This window comes from Chiloscyllium punctatum, chromosome 40 (genome assembly GCF_047496795.1).
Source record: "Chiloscyllium punctatum isolate Juve2018m chromosome 40, sChiPun1.3, whole genome shotgun sequence".
NCBI classification, from domain to species: domain Eukaryota; kingdom Metazoa; phylum Chordata; class Chondrichthyes; order Orectolobiformes; family Hemiscylliidae; genus Chiloscyllium; species Chiloscyllium punctatum.
This window is the reverse complement of record NC_092778.1, coordinates 62,415,787-62,438,817: the sequence shown is the minus strand read 5'-3', so window position 1 is coordinate 62,438,817 and position 23,031 is coordinate 62,415,787. Positions and strand designations below refer to the sequence as shown.

General features: G+C 41.7%; 1 protein-coding gene across 1 annotated transcript in view; it reads right to left on the bottom strand.

Annotated features, from left to right (window-relative positions):
* Window positions 1-23,031, bottom strand: part of dnah3 (dynein axonemal heavy chain 3) — a 193,852-nt gene that overhangs the window by 57,149 nt on the left and 113,672 nt on the right. Inside the window, exons 34-42 of the mRNA XM_072560097.1 lie at window positions 22,733-22,844; window positions 17,038-17,279; window positions 13,395-13,495; window positions 12,180-12,285; window positions 9,514-9,643; window positions 7,981-8,217; window positions 7,787-7,887; window positions 5,240-5,534; window positions 2,272-2,451 (exon numbers count right to left, since the gene is read on the bottom strand). Of these exons, the coding sequence (XP_072416198.1) occupies window positions 2,272-2,451; window positions 5,240-5,534; window positions 7,787-7,887; window positions 7,981-8,217; window positions 9,514-9,643; window positions 12,180-12,285; window positions 13,395-13,495; window positions 17,038-17,279; window positions 22,733-22,844 (1,504 nt within the window). The remainder of the gene's footprint in view (window positions 1-2,271; window positions 2,452-5,239; window positions 5,535-7,786; window positions 7,888-7,980; window positions 8,218-9,513; window positions 9,644-12,179; window positions 12,286-13,394; window positions 13,496-17,037; window positions 17,280-22,732; window positions 22,845-23,031) is intronic.

The window sequence follows — 23,031 nt, the reverse complement described above, 5'->3', positions numbered from 1 at the left end:
AGGAGTATATTTAAGAGGGAAATCAGGAGGGCAAAACGGGGGCATGAGATAGCTTTGGCAAATAGAGTTAAAGAGAATCCAAAGGGTTTTTACAAATACATTAAGGACAAAAGGGTAACTAGGGAGAGAATAGGGTCCCTCAAGGATCAGCAAGGCGACCTTTGTGTGGAGCCACAGAAAATGGGGGAAATACGAAACAATTATTTTGCATCAGTATTTACTGTGGAAAAGGATATGGAAGATACAGACTGTTGGGAAATAAATGGCGACATCTTGCAAAATGTCCAGATTACAGAGGAGGAAGTGCTGGATGAGTTGAAACACATAAAAGAGATAAATCCCCAGGACCTGATCAGGTGTACCCTAGAACTCTGTGGGAGGCTAGGGAAGTGATTGCTGGGCCTCTTACTGAGATATTTGTATCATCGATAGTCACAGGTGAGGTGCTGGAAGCCTGGAGGTTGGCTAATGTGGTGCCACTGTTTAAGAAGGGCGGTAATGACAAGGCAGGGAACTATAGACCAGTGAACCTGAAGTAGGTGGTGTGCAGGTTGTTGGAGGGAATCCTGAGGGACAGGATGTACACATATTTGGAAAGGCAAAGACTGATTAGGGATAGTCAACATGGCTTTGTGCATGGGAAATCATGTCTCACAAACTTGATTGAGTTTTTTGAAGAAGTAACAAAGAGGATTAAAGAGGGCAGAGTGGTGGACGTGATCTATATGGGCTTCAGTAAGGTATGTGACAAGGTTCCCCATGGGAGACTGGTTAGCAAGGTTAGATCTCATGCAACACAGGTAGGACTCGCCATTTGGATACAGAACTGACTCGAAGGTAGAAGACAGAGGGTGATGGTGGAGATTTGCTTTTCAGGCTGGAGGCCTGTGACCAATGGGGTGCCAAAGGATCAATGCTGGATCCACTGCTTTTCATCATTTACATAAATGATTTGGATATGAAAACAGGAGGTATAATTAGTAAGTTTGCAGGTGACAACAAAACTGGAGATGTAGTGGACAGCTAAAAAGGTTACCTCAGATTACAACAGGATCTTGATAAGATGGACCAATGGGCTGAGGAGTGCAGATGGAGTTTAATTCAGATAAACGTGAGGTGCTGCATTTTGGGAAAGCAAATCTTAGCAGGTTTTATACACTTAATGCTAAGGTCCCAGGGAGTGTTGCTAAACAAAGAGACCTTGGAGTGCAGGTTCATAGCTCCTTGAAAGTGGAGTTGCAGGTAGATAGGATAGTGAAGAAGGCATTTGTTATGCTTTCCTTTATTGGTCAGAGTATTGAGTATAGGAGTTGGGAAGTCATGTTGCGGCTGTACAGGACATTGGTTAGGCCACTGTTGGAATATTGCATGCAATTCTGGTCTCCTTCCTATCGGAAAGATGTTGTGAAACGTGAAAGGGTTCAGGAAAGATTTACAAGGATGTTGTCAGGGTTGGAGGATTTGAGCTTTAGGGAGAGGTGAATAGGCTAGGAATGTTTTCCCTGGAGCGTCGGAGACTGAGGGGTGACCTTATAGAGGTTTATAAAATCATGAGAGGCATGGATAGGGTAAATAGACAAAGTCTTTTCCCTGGGGTCGGGGAGTCCAGAACTAGAGAGCATAGGTTTAGGATGAGAGGGGAAAGATATGTAAGAGACCTAAGGGGCAACTTTTTCATGTAGAGGGTGGTACGTGTATGGAATGAGCTGTTGAGAGGATGTGGTGGAGGCTGGTACAATTGCAACATTTAAAAGGCATTTGGATGGGTATATGAATAGGAAGGGTTTGGAGGGATATGGGCCGGGTGCTGGCAGGTGGGACTAGATTGGTTTGGCATATCTGGTCGGCATGGACGGGTTGGACCGAAGGGTCTGTTTCCGTGCTGTACATCTCTATGATTCTATGAACTCAGATATGTTTCCATTTGCCACCATGAAATAAACAGGCACCAGATCAAGACGGGTTATAATACACATTGCAGGTATGCACAGCACAGTTACTCCAATAATTTATATTTGAATTCCTGATGTACGGCTCCACCTGAACTCAAAAAACCCATGATGAAATTCAAACACACTTTTAAAAATATTATCCCAGTTTGCAATGACTGGATCTTGTAATTATGAAGCCAAAGAGTTAAAGACACTGACTAATGTTGCAATGAATTATACTTAAGCTTTATAAAGGGAAAATAAAAACTCACATAGCATCTCCCAGTCATAACATGTGCCATAATTCTCCAACACCTGATGTTCTTTCTGAAGTTCCTACCTGTTATGTCATTCCTCCCTCCACCAGGAGGCCCCATTGCCGAAATAAACAATACATTTATGATGGTCAGCTTTGATGTATCTTTCCGATCATACCAGTGACCATGATCTATCCACTGTCGAAGGAGCTCAATTGGTGGTTGGGCTCCATAGATTTCTTTTGCAGGCATATTAAGATCATCTAGAATTAACACATGAAATACTTGAGCTTTATAAAGAGAAAACAAAAACTCACAGAGCATCTCACAACATGATTTGTAATACTTGATTGAGTGAGCCAGGGTTTATGTTAGCTTTGAGGTGTGAAGACAGGTTGACGACGGTCGAGCAGTGAATGTGGTGTATGTGAACTTCAGCAAGGCGTTTGATAAGATTCCCCATGGTAGGCTCATACATAAAGACAAGAAGTATGGGATACAGGGAGATTTGGCGACCAGGATTCAGAATTGGCTGCCTGACAGAAGGCAGAGAGTGGTTGTAGATGGAAAGTATTCTGCCTGGAGGTTAGCATTGAGTGGAATCCCGCAGGGATCTGTTCTTGGGCGTCTGCTCTTTGTAGTTTTTATAAATTACTTGGATGAGGAGGTTGAGGGTGGGTTAGTAAATTTACAGATGACACAAAGGTTGGACGTGTCGTCAATAGCATAGAGAGCTACTGCAGGCTGCAGCGCGACATAGACAAGATGCAGAGCTGGGCTGAGAAATAGCAGATGGAATTCAATCTGGATAAATGCGAATTGATACATTTTGGAAGGTCAAACTCAAATGCTGAATATAGGATTAAAGACAGGATTCTTGGCAGTGTGGAGGAACGGAGGGATCTGGGTGTGCAAGTACATAGATCCCTCAAAGTTGCCACCCAAGTGGATAGGGTTGTTAAGAACGCACATGGTGTTTTGGCTTTCATTAACAGGGGGATCGAGTTTAAGAGTTGCGAGGTTTTGCTGCAGCTCTACAAGTCCCTGGTGATACCACACTTGGAATATTGTGTTTAGTTCTGGTCGCCCTACTATAGGAAAGATACAGAGGCTTTGGAGAGGGTGCAAAGAAGGTTTACCAGGATGCTGCCTGGACTGGAGGGCTTGCCTTATGAAGAGTGGTTGAATAAGCTCGGACTTTTCTCTCTGGAGAGAAGGAGGAAGAGAGGAGACCTGATCGAGGTGTACAAAATAATGAGTGGAATAGATAGAGTCAATAGCCAGAGACTTTTCCCCAGGGCAGGATTGACTGGTACGAGGAGTCATAGTTTGAAGATATTAGGAGGAAGGTATAAAGGAAACATCAGAGGTTGGTTCTTTACGCAGAGAGTTGTGAATGCATGGAATGCATTGCCAACTGTGGTGATGGAAGCAGAGTCATTGGGGCCATTTAAGCGACTGCTGGACATGCACATGGATAGCACTGAGTTGAGGGGTGCGTAGGTTAAGTTACTATATTTTACATTAGGATTAAACTTCGGCACAACATTGTGGGCCGAAGGGCCTGTTCTGTGCTGTACTTTTCTTTTCTTTGTTTACCAACAATGCACATTCCCTCACAGGTAAAGCTGATAGTTCTAGGAGAAAGTGAGGTCTGCAGATGGTGGAGATCAGAGTTGAGAGTGTGTTGCTGGAAAAGCACAGCAGGTCAGACAGCATCCAAGGAGCAGGAGAATCGACATTTCGGACAAGAGCCCTTCACCAAGAAAAGCAAGAAAATTCCTGATGAAGGGCTCTTGCCCGAAACATCTATTCTCCTGCTCCTCGGATGCTGCCTGACCAGCTGTGATTTTCCAGCACCACACTCTCAAAGTCGATATTTGTACCAGACATTAGTGCTGCTCCCTCATTGGGAAGAGAAGACTGCTGGCGGTTTAGAATCATAGAATTCCTACAGTGCAGATAGAGGCCATTCGGCCCATCATTTAACCACTGACCCTCGGAAGAACATCCTACTCAGACCAAACCTATCCACATAACCCCACATTTAAAATGGCCAATCCACTTAACATGCACATCTTTGGAGCACCCAGCAGAAACCCACACAGGTATAGGGAGAATGTGCAAACTCCACCAGCTGAGCTAACCAGCCCACTACTCTGTTGCAATGACACAGTGTCAGTCCATAGTTTCACTCCATTTATGGAGTTGGACTTAACCCATATGCTTCTAAACTGGGGGGGACAAAGTTCAACCAGCTGCTAACTAGGAGGGGGTGGTGGTGATGTTACTGAACTGATAACGAAGAGGTCCAAGGTGATACCCTCCTGCTGTGGTTTCAAATCACATTGCCATGGTAGTTTGAGGAAGTTAAACACAATTATTCGGATTTGCTCCAGATTTCTCTTCTACAACCATTGCCACATTCCTGAGAATTGAACCTCCACTTGTATTCCCCAGTTGTCCTTACCACCATCATCATCACTCCATGACCCTAACCACTGTTCTCCTAACCCTGGCCTGGGTGGCACAGTGACTCAGTGGTTAGCACAGTGCCAGAGACCCAGGTTCGATTACACCCTTGGGCAACTGTCTGTGTGGAATTTGCATGTCCTCCCTGTGTCTGCGTGGGTTTGCTCCAGTTTCCTCCCACAGTCCAAATATGTGAAGGTTAGGTGGATTGGCCATGGGAAAAGCAAAGTCATAGGATATTGGGGCGGGTTTGTGTTGGATGCTCCTCGGAAGGTCAGTGTGAACTTGATGGGCTGAATGGCCTGCTTCCGCACTGTAGGGATTTTATGATTCTATGATCTGTCCACCAACCATATCACCCCACCATTCTGATCCCTCAACCCATCTTACTAGTAGATGCTGCTGAATGAACTATGATGGTGGCAAGGTGCTTCCGAAAATGAGCGACCTTGCCTAGTCATTTCAATGACGTTATTAAATACATTTCAAATTTCCATTATTAAGTTGAAACACTGAATTGATTTTCGATGAAGAAAAATCTTGACTGCCCCCAACCTAACTGAAATTTCAATCACTCACCTACAAAGACAATGGACTCCTTTCCCACGGGTGGGCCATAAACTCCTTTCCTCCTCCTGTCCAGTTTGGACATGATAATGTCTTGTGTTTGATTGGCCGATGATCTGGCCGAGAGGCTGATGCAGTTGGGAATGTATTGTTCTTTGGGCAGATGCATGAGGAAGCTGTTTGTGATGGCAGATTTACCTGTGCCGGTGGGTCCCAGCAACAGCAAAGGTATTTTGTGTGAGATATAAGTGTGTAAGAAAAAGGTCTGCCTGGCAGTTTCCATGGTAGGAATAATAAGATCTGAAACCTGGAAATCCAGAGAAATTAAGAGAATAAACATCAAAAACATTGTAACTATAGATATTTCTAATCAAACTGTCCAGATAGGTCAGGGCAAAGTGGAATATTCTCAGAGGAAAATATAACAATGCTCAAAGCCAGTTTGTGTCAGTGGACTTTACCATTGTATTATGTATATTAGCTTTCATCCTATCAATCAGTTAAGAATGCAAAATTATTCATATTCTGGCGTAGGCAGAACTGGAACCAAAGTCTCCTGGCTGAGAGGCAGGCACACGACTACTGTATCATAAAATCCCTAATATCCCAGCTATTGATATTTCCTAATCAATCTGCTCATATATGTTATTACATACTTCTGGAGCATGTGGAATGTAGCCAGGCTCCCTGGCCCAGAGGTAGAGACACTACCATTGTGCCAGCAAAACAACATCTTACAACTATGTTATATCCAGAAGTGCTCTTACACACAACTGAAAGTTATTTTCCAGTTGCCAAATCCCAGTTACAGCTGTATATTTTCTTATCAGGCCTACTCAGAGATGTTATTACCCACCGCTGGAGCTGGTGGGATTTGAACGCTGGGCTCTTGGTTCAGAGGTAGGGACACATCCACTGCATCACAAGACGGGCTCCATATTTCAGCAATATTTTTTTAAAAACTTAACCTATTTTTTCTAATCAACCGATTCAGCGACATAACTGCACACCTCTGGAGCATGTGGGACTTGACCCCAGGCCTCTCAGTGCAGGGGTAGGAACTGCATTACTGAGCTGCAAGACTGCCCCTCATGTTACAGTGATATCCAGCATCCTTGAAGTGATTGCACCTATTTTATTTGAACAAGAGCGGGTGGGGGAAGGTGTCAGGAGTTCCTCGGTGCACCCTCTAAGGCAGCATGTCAACCAGTCAGAATTGGCTTGTAAACCAATCAGCATCCTTTTCCCATGCAGTAAAAATTGTTGCTTCCTTTGAAATTTGACACTCTTGCATCTATCCTAACAAATGTAAAATTCGATGACATATCCCTTTCTTCAATACTCAGGCTCTTTATTATGAATGACTATTTATATTCTAATTAGGAGAGGTTTCACTCTTTAGATTAGATTACTTTGAGTATGGAAACAGACCTTTCAGCCCAACAAGTCCACACCGACCCACCACCCACCCAGACCCATTCCCCTACACTTACCCCTTTGCCTAACACTATGGGCAATTTAGCATGGTCAATTCACCTAACTTGAACATTTTTGGACTGCGGGAGGAAACCGGAGCATCCAGAGGAAACCCACGCAGACACGGGGAGAATGTGCAAACTCCACACAGTCAGTCACCTGAGGTGGGAATCGAACCACTGTGCCACCATGCCGCCCACTCATTCAAATCCAATAAAGCTTTTAATGATTATAACTTGATATATTTAATTTCGAGAATATGTTAAATAAAGGAAGCTTGGGGATTTAAAATGTTGATAATAACAATAAAGATGGCCACAGCTCACAAAGCTCTGACAATGAATCAGGCTAGCTGGCCCAACCTTTGTTCCATTTACAAGATCCCACTGCAATGTCTTAAATGCATTCAGACCAAATTGTTCCACTTTATGGATCATAACAGATGCATTTAATAATATTTCTCGAAACTGAAGAATACAGAGCCGTCAATGATTGGTGGGATGTGAGCCAAATGCAGGCAAAGGGGGCTAGTTTAGTTTGGCAAATCTGGACGGCATGTACGAGTTGGACCGAAGGGTCTATTTCCATGCTGTACAATGCTGGCTGTGAGATAAGAAGAGTGGTGAATCTTCAAAGCTTAGTCATTAAATATATCCAAGACTGAGATTGAGAGGCATCTAGATATGGGGGTAGTGTGGGAAAATGCCACTGAAGTAGAAGATCAGCCATGATCCAGCTGAAGGATGGAACAGCCCCGAGGGGCTGAATGGCCTGCTGTAATTTCCTATGTTCTCTGTGGGGGTCAATATCAACCACACTTTGAACCTGTAAAGAAAAATGTTATTAAGGTCTATCTTTAAAATTTGGATTACACGCAAAGTATATATTTGGTGCAAAAATGTACCAGGGATAAGTTCTATTCATTTTCTGCTTGGGTATAAAGAGTAGTGTCAGACTAAAGAAATTAATCTTGTAACACTGGAGACCAACATTAAGTGCAATGTTGATCTGAACCTAGAAAAAGATGGTCATTAAGTACAGGCATCTGACGTGGAATGTCCCAAGTGAAAAAGGCAGGCTGACCTTAGCACCAGCAGGAATGTCTTGGTCTTTTGTGATGTAATCAGTCCACACTGTCCACTGGCCACTACCTGTCTTTTTGAAATAATAATCGTAGACGCTTCCTATATGAAGACCAGGAAAAGAAAGCACATTAATCTCTCTGCCACGTTCTTAGGCAAAAGGATTTCTGCATTTTATAAATTTTACATTCCAACCTCTCTCTGGGAATATATTGTTTTTTGTAAGTTTGACACTCTTTGGACGGGGGTTATGGTCATCCATTCCCAAAATCAAATTGCGGAAGAAAACATCAAATTTCTTGCGGCTTTCTCCATTGATTGTGGCACCCACAGCCCACACGGTGGCAAAGAGGAATAGACCTTGTAGCCACAGGGTGATTTGCTGGCTTGACATTTCTTCGTTGTCCTCTTGTCCTGACTGTGCTATTTCATCTGTAGGTTGGAAAATGACAAACCAATTGTTAGTGACCCAATTCTCCATTGTCTTTCCCAGTACAGGGAGGATGAATATGTGGATGACGGTTGATTGATTGATAGACCTAATGCCATGTGTACTGAAGTATTCATACATAAGGATGTAAGTCAAAAATCAAAAATGTACATCATTGTTCTCCTTTTCTGATGCTAGCCCAGAATAAAAAAGTGATTGGAGTTTTTAACAAAACATGATGTGACACTGTGTGATACAACAACAGTTAGCAATAAAACAATTTCCTCCCAAGTTTTAACAGTTCTAGGAACTTACACTTTCTTAACCAACCTGTTCAGAGATGTTATGACACACCTCTGGAGCTGGTGGGATTTAAACCTAGGTCCCCGGCTCAGGGGTAGGGACACTACCACCGCACCACAAGAGCCCCCAGCCTGACAAATTGGTCAGTCCTTCAGTGATTAACTTAATTAGTTCTAAGACAACAGCATTGCCAAATAAGTCAAAATGCAGTTGACCCAGAAATTTGTTTTCCTTAATCTTTCGTGTGACATGAGCATCACTTCCAAGATAAACATGACATTTAGATAAATACATAAATTAGAAAGGTTCGGAGGGATATGGGCCAGGACTGGCCAGGTGGGACTAATTTAGTTTGGGATTATGTTCGGCATGGACTGGTTGGTCTGAAGGGTCAGTTTCGGTATTGTAAGACTCTATGATTCTATGTATTGCCATCCCTAAATGCGCTTAAACGCAGTAACAATTGCAGATGCCCAGTTAAGAGCCAAACACTTGGGGGTCTTGTGGTGTAGTGATAGTGCCCCAACCTCTAGGCTAGGAGGCCTGGGTTTGAGCTCTACCTGCTCCAGAGATGTGTCTGAACAGTTTGATTAGAAAATCAAAGCTGGATTCTGGTAATTTTATGATTTATTTTAGGGAAGATAATCTGCTATCCTCACCATATGTCTGACTCTACAGAAAAATGGTGATCTTTTTTAAAAAATAATTTATAACCTAAACTTTTTTTTAAAAGATCACCATTTTTCTGTAGAGTCAGACATATGGTGAGGATGGCAGATTCTCTTTCCTAAAAGAATGAACAAAATTGCTGCCATACTCACCATTACCAATATTATATCCCAGATAATTTAATTCCACCATCTGCCATGGTGGGATTTGAAACCATGCCTCAGCGCATTAGCCTGGACTTCTTTGTCCAGCAGTATTACCGTTCCACCACTAACAGCCCTTTAGCAACAGGGTAGAAAGATCTACAATTCAAGTTGAACACTCACCCATTAGACAAGAATAAAGCCTCATCATAGTGTAGGCCAAGTGCATTGGAGAAGTCTGCACAAAGAACTTGCAGTGCAGCCGAGTAAAATCCAAACAAGGCTGAATGAGCCAATGGAACATGTCATTGATCTGAAAGCAAAGTATTAGGTGATTTATTTGAAACATCTTTGCATGAGAATTTCTAGAATCTTGAAAATAACTCCTCAAAGTTTTTTTTTAAACTTATTCATAGCACAACAGTGTCATTGGCTGGGCCAACATTTATTGCCTGATCCTAAATGCCCAGAGGGCAGCCACGAGGCAATTACATTGATGTGATCCTGGAGTCACATGGGCAATAAATGCTGACCTTGAATGCCCAGTTATGCCCAGATCCCTTGAAAGAATTTTTTGTTTTAAATTGGCAGCACTAGAGCAATTTGGAGCTCATTGGGGCAATGGTCACCTAGACAACCAAAGTACGGAAAACTGTGGGGTAAATCCCAAGATCCAAGTAGGCAAATCTCAGCACGGCCAGGATATTGCCCATCTGAAATATGATCAAATTAGCACCCATACAAATAAAATAGGAAAGTCTATCCCTGGACAGTTTAGGTTTAGATGATGGGAACTGGACTCGCATGTTCATGCGCTGTCAGTGATCATTGACATTTAGGTATTTCATACTTAAATTTCATAGAATTATAGAATTGTTGCAGCACAGAAGGAAGCTATTTGGCCCAACATGCATTTCTCTTGCTGTCTGAAGGAACAGTTAATCTAGTGCCACTCCCCTAACTTCTCCCTGTAGACCAAAAATTCGTTTTTCTCCAAATAATTATCCAATTCCCTTTTGAAACCCACAACACAACCTGCCTCCAACATTCTCTCAGATCCTAACTACTTACTACATACCATGCTTTTCCTCAATTTGCCAATGCTTCTTGTGCCAATTGCCTTAAATTTGTGCCCCCAGGATTTTGGTCCTCCCACCAATGGGTACAGTTTCTCTCCATCTGCCTCTGTCCAAGTCCTTTATGATTTTGAACACCTTAATCAAATCTCCTCTAGGCCTTCTCATCACCAAGAAAAGCAACCTCAGAATCTCTCAACTATCCATGTGAATGAAATTTCTCATTCTTGGAACCATTCTCATCTGCACCCTCTCTAAAGCCGACATAAGCCATCATAAAAAGGAGCGCTCAGAATGAAACACAATACTCCAGTTGATGCTGAAACAGTGTTTTATACAAGTTAAGCAAGGGCTCCTTGCTTTTGAACTTCATGTCCTTATTGATAAAGCTCAGGATCCCATATGCTTTACGAATTGCTCTCTCAACCTATTATGCCACCTTCAGTAGCTTATGCAAATATATCCCCAGGTTCATCTGCTCCAGCAGACCCTTCAGAACTGCATCTTTTTAAAATTGTCTCCCCTCATTCTTCCAACCAAAATGAATCATTTCACATTTATCGGCATTACATTTCATCTGTGACTTGCCTGCTCACTCCACCAGCCTGTTCATGTTCTTCTTATGTTCTACATTGTTCTCCTCACAGTTCACAATGACTCTGAGTTTTGTGTCATCCGCACACTTTGAAGTGGTATCCTATGCACTATGGTCTAGTTGTACATGAACAGAATCTATAGGTTCATAGGTAGACTCATACTAATGGAATTATACATTTAGACTACCTAGATTATAACTGATTTCACAGTGGAGGGCAAACTTTGGTATTGAACTTTGCAATTGGACCTTGGACTTAGATGTATCATGTGACTGTGTTGAAAAATACTGAGATGTTTAGGCCATAGTTAGAAGTTAGGCCACCAATCAGCAATGATGTCATTGAATGGCAGAACTGACTGAAGGGCCTGAATGGTCCTAGTCCTATGTTCTTATTTCCAAAAAAGTGGAGAATTCAAATGTGAGAAACGCTCACCAGATAAGAATGTCATATAATATTGAAGAGGTTTCCAAGGTTCAGTGTTGCCTACTTACTTCACGTGGTGCTACTGTCAACAACTTTGAATAATAACTCTTTGACAAGTTCTAGTCACAGCAAACACAGGCTTCCCAAAGTGGAGGTCAGGAATTTGAGCTGAGATTTTGAGGTAGTGAGCTCCAAGGCAACGACGTCTCCATAAGACCATAAGACATAGGAGTGGAAGTAAAGCCATTCGGCCCATTGAGTCCACTCTGCCATTCAATCGTGGCCAATGGGCATTTTAAAGCCAGTGACCCGCACTCTCTCCGTAGTCCTTAATTCCTTGCAAGATCAAGAATTTATCGATCTCTGCCTCGGAGACATTTAACGTTGCGGCCTCCACTGTGCAATGAATTCCACGGGCACACTACTCCCTGGCTGAAGAAATGTCTCCTCATTTCCCTTCTACATTGAACCCCCCCCCAATTCTAAGGCTGTGCCCTAATATCCCCATCTAATGGATACAAATTCCCATGTCCACCCTTTCTAAGCCATGCATTCTCTTGTATTGGAAACCTAACACCACCCTGGCTTGCTCTCCCAATCCTAGAGCTCACCGGGGTGGTTTTGAGTTGGGTGGAGGTGGGGGGTGTGGGCTACAACTATTTTCACACCTCAATAATTTGGACACAGAAGAAAAATGTTTTCCAAGCGCTGATTTCCAACTAAAGTTAAATATTTAAAAATATGGGGTTACCAGTTCTTTGTGCTCAGCGGTGACAGTGACTGGCAGGGTATCCATGTAAGAATCTTTCAGTGGTGTCCAGCCCAGCTGATGGGGCTCCAGGTAAATCATACCACATCTGGTCAAAGAGGAAATAAGTTAACACTTGCCCACAGTGGCTGCATCCTGTGCCAATCACTGGTATTATGGACCAGACCAGACACCCTCAATATATTTTAAGAAGGTAGCCTAGATCTAACATTTTCTTATTTTAAAGACAGATGTGAAGTGCCGTGTTCCAGATCCAATGTGATTGGTCAAACTACTCGACATTAAGCAAAATCCAATTTATTTAAACAGTATGTTTATTTAAACAAAAGAAAAAAGAATATAACTGTTGGAAACTTAACCAACAAGTCCACACCGACCCTCCGAAGAGCAAACCACCCTACATTTACCCCTTCACCTAACACTACAGGCAATTTAGCATGGCCAATTCACCTAACCTGCACATTTTTGGACTGTGGGAGGAAACCGGAGCACCCGGAAGAAACCCACACAGACACGGGGAGAATGTGCAAACTCCACACAGACAGTTGCCTGAGGCAGGAATTAAACCCAGGTCTCTGGCGCTGTGAGGCAGCAGTGCTAACCACTGTGCCACCATGCTGCCCATACAGTACCTTTTACTAATTAACTGTTCCTATATAGAAATATCCCATAATTACATCCCTTGGGAAAAAGGCAAATTCAGACACAGATTCTAACATGCAGTTCTCCAATCCAAGACGAAAAGAAATGTCAAGAGAAGAATCAGAGAGTGTAGCAGCCAGTAGACATTCACTGAAGCTTCCAACTCTTTTGAGATCCCAAAGGCTTCTACTTAAAACTAAACTTAAAAACAAAAAACAGTCTAGAAAGCCTGGTCTGTGAGGGTTGGCCACACCCAGGCTGCTTCCATTAGAGTCATAGAGATGGACAGCATAGAAAGAGGAAACCCTTCAGTCCAACCCGTCCATGCTGACCAGATATCCCACCCCAATCTAGTCCTACCTGCCAGCACCCGGCCCATATCCCTCCAAACCATTCCTTGTTCCAAATTTAAAAGAAAAACCTAGGGCCTCACAAATTGCTTACCTTCTTCGAGATATTTCTGCACCTCTGCCTTACAACCTCATTTCAAAATAAAACAGGACACTTTCGAAGTGTCAGTACCATCACACTGATCATCTCACAGTTGATCATTACCTGCTGACAGTCGCTGGGGAAGCCTGTTCCAAATCTGCCGGCTCAAATATTAAGTTCATTTTGGAGCTCATTTGAATAATTTCACCGCTCATCAAACACAACTGGAAGACAAATGACATGTAAACAATGGTGAGTGTCACACAGCGCAGGCAACGATTACACCATGGGACTAAATAACAAAGACTTCCTGCACCATTGACAAGCAAGTCTTTCTCCTGTTCTTCCAATTAGAAAATTGAACATGACCTCAACACTGATGCTTTCTAACTATCAAAACTTTTTAAAAACTCAAACGCTAAAACGCATTGTCTCTTCCTGTTGAATCATTCAGTGTTACACTCTGAGGAATATATCCCGAACTAGGATTTTTGTCTAATGCTGTTGATAAGCTGACTTGCAGAAAATATATAACACCCTTTCACCTTCCTGCCTTTTCTTTGAGGATGCTGCAGAAAACTACTAAGGATATTGACAAATAGTGTGTATGAAATAAGCAGCAATTTAATCACTGTACCCTTATGTTTCTGAACACCAGAGAAATAACATCAAGGTAGAAATATTTCAGCAAAATATGAAGTAATTGGCATTAATGATTCAATTCTTTAGCATCTGTAATGTGGGTCACTCCAGCACTGCCGTATTGGCAGAGATACAAGATGCTCCATTTGTTATTGACTTCTATTGGAAACTCAATGGACATTGACTTTTACTAACTGACTTTTAATTGTGTGTTTGTAGCAGAGAACTAATCAGATTCAGAGATCCCATTATGATTCGTCCAGTCTCTCACCAGAGGTTTGACAGAAGACCCAAGATCCAGAGATTGTGGCGTTTCTTCAGGCAGTTCTGCCAGTGCCCTAGTAAAGTAACAGCAGGGAACCAGAAAATGGTGCATCAATGTCTTTAGGTAGCTACAGTGCTCCCAATTTACAGAAAAGAAAAATCAACCACAACGTCTCTTTTCAGAATGAAGAAATAAACTTGGCTCTCCAACCCACTATTCAAAGCAGACCTGAGGGGCCCCAGAACATAGGATCAGCTCGAGAAGTTAGATTTTTTGCAGAACACTGGTAAATCGCTTAATAGTTTGGCCACATAACAACTCACAAACATTGTATCTTCCATTTCTCTCGGAGGGAAGAGCCTGCAAATATTCTAGTGTCAAAATTAAAGGGCCTTATTTTAGATGAGATAGTAACAGTTACAGCCCAAGATTTCCAGTATTAACTTGGACACAATGGTAGCATCTCCACAGGTGCTGTGTTTCCCCAGCACTTCCTGTTTTGAAAAGAATACTTTTATTAAATAGTAACATGTACTGTGCTGAGCTGCTAGATGTTTAGCAAAGTAGTACAGATGTGCTATGAGAAGGCAACAAGCAAGTGAAATTCAGTGTTTGTTGTTGGGATGCTTTATCTCCTTAATTTAGAATGAAGGAATAAAGTCATTTTAGCAACATCAAGCAATCACCTGAACACAGACAAACAAGTATAACTAGGAGACAGTGAGGTCTGCAGATGTTGGAGATCACACTTGAGGGTATATTGCTGGAAAAGCACAGCAGGTCAGGCAGCATCCAAGATTCCTGATGAAGGGCTCCAGCCTGAAACGTCGATTTTCTTGCTCCTCAGATACTGCCTGACCTGCTGTGCTTTTCCAGCAACACACTCTCAAGTCAAGTATAACTGATGAGCTATGTTGAACTGTAGAAGAGTAACCACTAGTTTAAGATACGATGTACCTGTTCAAATAAAGAATTTCTGTACCAGAACCCAAACCCATAGCAGTGAGTATTGCTTAACTGTTGAAGGGAAGAGATGTGGAGTAGGTTGGTGAAAACCCAAGGAAGACCTAGTGTTTCTGTTTGATACATATTCTGTATTTTTTGAAGTTTATTGAGATAAAGTTCATGATAGGTGCAGAGCTAATGTCACTCCATTATTAACCAACAGGTCCAGTCTGGGTTCAAATCCTGCTGGCAGAATTTGAGTTCAATGGTTAAGTCTTGAGTTATAAAGCTAGTCTGAGTAATAGTAACTATGGCAACAGAGGGTGAATAGTCTGCGGAATTCTTCGCCGCAGAGAGATGTTGAGACTGGCTTGTTAAGTATAATCAAGGCTGAGATGGATAGATTTCTAATTAAGGCTTGTTAAGATAGTGCAGAAAAGTGGGGGTTAGGATTATCAGATCTCATTGAATGGTGGAGCAGACAATGGGCTGAATGGCCTACTTCCACTCCTACGTTTTATCGTCTTGTTAACAATCATCAGTTGCTGCAAAAACAATCATTTATAAGTGTCCTTTTAGGAAGGAAATCTGCTGCCCTTTTGGCCAACATGTGAGTCCAGACCCACAGTACTCTTAGTTACCATCTGAAGTGTGCTAACAAGCACTTCCAGGTCAACTAGGGATGGGCATCAAAACATGTCCTTGCCAATGATACCCACATCTGAAATAAAGTTAAAAAGGATTCTCCAGATGCTCAGTCACACATTGATTCTTCATCATCCTTGGCTTTCTGAGGCAGACAAATTTGATGTTGGTTATTGTTTTTGTTTAGTGAAAGTCAGTGTCTATTGAGTTTCCAATAGAAGTCAATAACCAATGGAACATCGTGTACCTCCTGCCAATGCGGCAGTGCTGGGGTGACCCACATTCCACAAAATAATAAAGAAAAACACCAAACTAAACAGTTGCAGGCATAAATGACCAAGTCATAATTCAATAGAACAAGACTATACTACGGGTTTTTAAAAGTGCTATGAGAGGAACTATTAAAAATCAGTTAAACTAGTCTATACTAAAACAGGGGAACTGGCAGTAACAATATATTGTAATAAGCCAAGTATGGGAGGGTTTACTGAGCCAGGTCAGTGTGGTAAGCAAATTGTGAAGGTATAACATCTTCAGAAAAAATAGAATGGAGGTGTAGTAGCTTGCTTATTAAGGCTGACATAAAGGTGACAGAAAAGGGTGATAGAGTCACCAGTAAGACAGAAATATAATCCAGGTGAATTGAAATGAAAGATAAAGTCAGAAGTCACATGACATCAGGTTATAGTCCAACAGGTTTATGTGAAATCACAAGCTTTCGGAGCTCTGTTCCTCGAAGAAGCAGCACTCCAAAAGCTTATGATTTCAAACAAACCTGTCGGACTATAACTTGGTGTCATGTGATGTCTGACTTTGTCCACCCCAGTCCAACACTGGCACCTCCACATCAGAGATACAAGACAATCAAGGATCAACCCATTGATAGCAGACTAACCACTGAGGCAGACAGGGGAGAAAGGAATGTTCTTAAAATGAAGGAAATGAGTAAAAGCAAAATTGAATAAAATTCATGGTGGTTTCAGCTGCTTAAAAATTGATTGGCCAGAAGAGAAAGACTAAGGTCATAAGTGAACTCAGTTCCCACAATGAGTATGGGACTCCTTCCTAAGCCAGTCTACAAGAACCCAACAATTCCCTACTGGTTTGAATAATAGTGAATGAATGAAAGCTGATTTTGCAGGGCTCAGACTGGAGCTTGGGAAAATAAATTGAATAAAAGTATTGACAAAAAAAGGGCTTCGGTATCTGTGCAATTGTGTGTGATATCTTCCCAGATATTTCATACTTTTCAAAAACACCTGCACCTACTTTCTTGTTGTCATCCAACACTGTGTTCATATTTTCAATCCAAACAGCATCAACAGGTCCATCAAATACAATCCATTTCCTTGTGTTGGTGGCAGATGTTGCATGTGCACGGAAGGTTGTAGCGAGGATCCCATCTGTCCACTCATGGCTTACAGGATCAAAGCAACCATACAGCTGGCCCATGGTTATAGCCTTCGGGTTGATTATAGCATATTCTACAGCAAACTCATTCATCAGTTGAGCTTAAAAATGAAACAAATGACACCAGTAAGAACAGAACTGAAGTTTTGATTTGCATTTTTGTAATTCAACACTTACCATGAAGAATTGAATATACTTATGTCTGTATGTATATCTCTCCATCTCAGCTGAATTGAAGCTAATAACAGATTTAGCAGGGCAATTTACATATTAAACTCAAAATAGTCTTTACGACACCTGACGCAAATAGATCTGGCAGAGGCTTTGATTGAGAGGTTGGCAAGTAAGAGGTGTTCAGAGGGAGTAGTGAATATTACAAGCAGAGTTATCAATGCAGCCCAATATACAGACTAAGCAGTCTGTCTCAGGCAGAGAGCTTGCTCTCTGATTTACCTGCCAACCTGAAAACTGTAATTTGTTACACGCACTGCTGATAGAATTCAGTTCACGGTGACTGAAGAGAGAATGACATTTGGTTCATTCAGTCTGCACAAGTATTTTTATTCACCTAGTACTCCCTGACCTGCTCCGACAATACCACGGCATCTCCTAGATTGTGCATAAGTGCCTTTACATCCCTAACTCAAATCTACTTGAGTCTACACAAATACTGTACCAAGCTGTATGTGGAAACCACCCAGCCTTGAAATTACTTTATAAATACACAGTTAACAGCCCATGCTGCTACTGTCACCTCTCTGAAGCCAAAATTAATTCCAATTCTCCACAACCCTGTGTGTTTCTCTGCCTTTAATACTTATATATTTTTCCTTTAAAAATACCTGTATCTGCTCAAGTTGTGCCCCATTGAAAGATACTTTCTGTTCCAATAACACTCAATATATATAACATTCCCCATGCCTCTGTCACATTGTAACACTCACACAAATACATCTGTCTGAATTTCCATTACGTTACAGAAGCTGTAGCCAATTTATCTTTTATAGGCTAACAACTCCACAAAAATGACAGGTTGGAACCAACACATTATATAACAACTCCAGGGCATTAAAGAAAATTCCATCCCCAGATCAGTAAGGTGAACAAGGATTAACCTAACAATAATGCATCACCACAATATACAAGGTTTATTCGTTACATGAAAATTGCTGTTACATTATTGCAAATACTTTGGTGCCATATGTAACAATAGGAATACCAGGAAATCTCAAAATTGATTTAATATAGAATGCATTAACATCTGTAAAGCCCCTACATACTCGTACAAATCTATCCACCACCTCTGTATAACTCATGGAATACAGGGAGAACTAGCCATTTGGATACAGAACTGACTCAAAGGTAGAAGACAGAGGGTGGTGGTGGAGAGTTGTTTTTCAGATTGGAGGCCTGTGACCAATGGTGTGCCACAAGGAACGGTGCTGGGCCCTCTACATTTTGTCATTTACATAAATGATTTGGATGCGAGCATAAGAGGTACAATTAGTAAGTTTGCAGATGACACCAAAATTGGAGGTGCAGTGGACAGCGAAGAGGGTTACCTCAGATTACAACAGGATCTGGACCAGATGGACCAATGGGCTGAGAAGTGGCAGATGGAGTTTAATTCAGATAAATGCGAGGTGCTGCATTTTGGGAAAGCAAATCTTAGCAGGACTTATACACTTAATGGTAAGGTCCCAGGGAGTGTTGCTGAACAAAGAGACCTTGGAGTGCAGGTTCATAGCTCCTTGAAAGTGGAGTAGCAGATGGATAGGATAGTGAAGAAGGCATTTGGTATGCTTTCCTTTATTGGTCAGAGTATTGAGTACAGGTGTTGGGAGGTCATGTTGCGGCTGTACAGGACATTGGTTAGGCCACTGTTGGAATATTGCATGCAATTCTGGTCTCCTTCCTATCGGAAAGATGTTGTGAAACTTGAAAGGGTTCAGAAAAAGATTTACAAGGATGTTGCCAGGGTTGGAGGATCTGAGCTACAGGGAGAGGCTGAACAGGCTGGGGCTGTTTTCCCTGGAGCTTCGGATGTTGAGTGGTGACCTTATAGAGGTTTACAAAATTATGAGGGGCATGGATAGGATAAATAGACAAAGTCTTTTTCCTGGGGTGGGGATTCCAGAACCAGAGGGCATAGGTTTAGGGTGAGAGGGGAAAGATATAAAAGAGACCTAAGGGGCAACTTTTTCACGCAGAGGGTGGCATGTGTATGGAATGAGCTGCCAGAGGATGTGGTGGAGGCTGGTACAATTGCAACATTTAAGAGGCATTTGGATGGGTATATGAATAGGAAGGGTTTGAAGGGATATGGGCCAGATGCTGGCAGGTGGGACTAAATTGGGTTGGGATATCTGATCGGCATGGACGGGTTGGACCGAAGGGTCTGTTTCCGTGCTGTACATCTCTATGACTCTGTGACTCTAACTAGCACTGACAGTAAGTGCTTACTGTCAGAAAGGCTGAAGAAACTAGGATCTTAAGAATAATACAGGTTTAGTGTTCAAATCCAGTACCCTTTGGACAGAGACCACAATGGATTTTGGAACCACCTTTTCCACACAGGTTGTCTCTGCAGCACTCTCCATCTGATCTTAAGACCATAAAAAAAGGTGCAGATCATGAGAGTGGGAGTGTGTGCATTTAACATGTCCTCATTAGCCAATATGGGCAAAAACACTGAAAGGTTTAAAAGTTTGATTGAGGAAATGTTTAAAAATCTATCAATCTGACGTTTTCAGATAAAGAACATTCATTTGAGCTGCAATACAGAGATAGAGGGAAGCACTGGGTTCTCTCTCCTGAAAATGGGAGGAATGCTGCATTTACAATGGTCCCAGTGGCGGAACAGGTAGCTTCATGTTAAGACAATTAGGAGAATTGGGCATCTTAAGCCAATGCAAAGGACACAAGTCCTGAGTGTGTAAAATTCTCCTGATACCCTCCTTTGGGACCTCAGAACGGTGTCTTCGTTCTGCTACTTACTCTATTCTGGGATCACTGTCCATGAAAAACCAGTTTCCGGACAATTCTGTTTTTGAATGGCCAGATATGAAACCTCAACTGGTACTAGTACCCTTCAGGGCAGAAGTGTATACTGCAGATGCTGGAGATCAGAGTCAAGATTAGAGTGGTGCTGGAAAAGCACAGCAGGTCAGGCAGCATTCCTGATGAAGGGCTTTTGCCCAAAACGTTGATTTTCCTGCTCCTCAGATGCTGCCTGACCTGCTGTGCTTTTCCAGCACCACTCTAATCTTGACTAGTATCCTTCACACCTATTGTTAAAACCAAACGCTTGGCAATGGTTCCCCAATTTGTTACAGTTCCAGACAGGTTATCTCAAATTGTTATGATCCAAGTGAGGAGAAATGAACTGACTCTTTATTCATCTGCCTCTTTAGTTGGCCGCAACAAGGTTATCTTAAAACTAGATCCCTCCCCCTTCTGGTTACCTTTCTCCCAGACTCAAATGAACCTATTTTGTAAGTGGAGCCAATTTAAAGAGGTTTTCTTGAATAAATGAAATAGTTAGCTTATTAGTCACTAAACTCAAGAATAAATCAGTACACAACATATATATGCACAGAATAGAAATTCAAAATGAGTTCATAAAAATAAAAGAGATTAAAAATATATAAGTCAGTTTCTAGGTCATTTGACAAGAGTAGGTCACGGAACATTGACAGTTGAGCAGTTGAGTCAGATTTTCAACTTTACAGGTTAGCTGAAAATCTTTTGTCTATTTCTTTTTGCATTAATGTTTGGCACTGAGAGCAACGGTGTCCTTTACCTGAAATGCAGAAGTGATTAGAGGATGTTCTTTGACTTTCATAGTGCATCAGCACTCAAATCCAGGTTAGGAGACAGGAGCCCACTAGCACACACACCTGAGTTCAAACCTGCTTTTATCCCCTGATCCTGTGCATTCTTGAAAGGGCAAAAGGCAAACTTGCCTCTTGACCAGACGGATATCTTTTCTCCCACTTATGGTCACAATCTGAGAAACTCACAGGAGATCACACTTCAGTTTGTTGTTCATTTCTCCATTTGTAGTATGAAATTTCAAGTGTGAAATTCGAGGATTCCAAACTGACTTAATATCCACAGTCATCCTTTGGCTGCATTTACTCTTTCTAAAAAAACACAGTTAAAAATCACACAACACCAGGTTATAGTCCAACAGGTTTAATTGGAAGCGCACTAGCTTTCGGTGCGTCGCTCCTTCATCAGGTGGTAGTGGAGGGCTTAATCCTAAAATACAGAACTTATAGCAAAAATTTACAGTATGATGTAACTGAAATTATACATTGAAAAATTGATTGTCTCTTAAGCCTTTCATATTGTCTAGCTATCACCCATTGTTAATAGCTAACCTGAGAATGCAACGTTTTTAAAAAAGGTTTTGTGATTTACACATGAAAGGAGTGAAACTATCATGGTATTCTAACAGATGAAAGGCTTAATTTCAGTTACATCACACTGTATTTTTTGCTATAAATTCAGTGTGTTAAGATTAAGCCCTCCACTACCACCTGATGAAGGAGCGACGCTCCGAAAGCTAGTGCGCTTCCAATTAAACCTGTTGGACTATAACCTGGTGTTGTGTGATTTTTAACTTTGTACATCCCAGTCCAACACCGACATCTCCAAATCATAAAAAACACATGTTGCAATTAAAAGTATGTCTGGAGGTGATGACACTAATGAGAGTACTAATGATGATCCCATTCGTGTCAAATGGTAGTTGAAAATCTTGAAGAGCTTAGTTCTGCTTCATTATCTTAAAGTACACGTCCAGTTCTCTAGTCTCACTGTTATAGAAAAGATGTTATGAAACTTGAAAGGGTTTAGAAAACAATTACAAGGATGTTGCTGGGGGAGGTGGTTTGAGCTAAAGGGAGAGGCTGAATAGGCTGGGGCTATTCTCCCTTGAGTGCCAAAGACTGAGGACAAATCTTATAGAAGTGTATAAATCATGAGAGGCATGGATAGGGTGAATAGTCAAAGTCTTTTCTCCAGGGTAGGGGAGTCCAAAACTAGAGTGCATAGGTTGAAGGTGAGAGTAGAGGATTTCAAATGGACCTAAGGGGCAACGTTTTCACGCAGAGGGTAGTGCAGGTACAGAATGAGCTGCCAGAGGACGTGGTGGAGGCTGGTACAATTACAACATTTAAAAGGTATCTGGATAGGTACATGAATAGGAAGGGTTTAAAAGGAAATGAGCCAAATGCTAGCAAATGAAACTAGAATAATTTAGGACATCAGGTTGCCACGGACAGGTTGGACTGAAGGGTCTGCTTTCGTGCTGTACATCTTTATGAGTCTATGTACAGCATTAAAGTAACAAACTCCATTTGTATCCAAAAAAGTTGGCAATGCCCTGGAATGTAGAACTGACTGAAACCTAAAACTGCGGCACTTCAAGTCCACTTAACCAAACAATTGTCCCATAAGAAAAAGCACAGTATTAGTTGTGTGACTGTATGCAATATTTATTTATCATAATTACAAATATGCAGCCTGTCCTTTGCTAAATAGTTACCTGCATACAGATCACCAAGTGCTCCTGCCAACACTTTGAAGGCGCATGTTTTACCACCCAAAGGATCACCAACAATCATAAATCCATGACGTACCAGCATCATCTCATAAATCTGATGGAGCAAATACAAGTTAACAGCATGTTTCATTTCAGGTGTGTTTCTTACTGAAATATTGACACATAACCAATCAGATATGCACTATCCATTTAAGTGCTATGTAGATCATTGTGTTTTTTGCAACACAATTATTATCCCTCATATGGTAGAAGTTGGAGACTGAAATTTAAAACTGATGTAA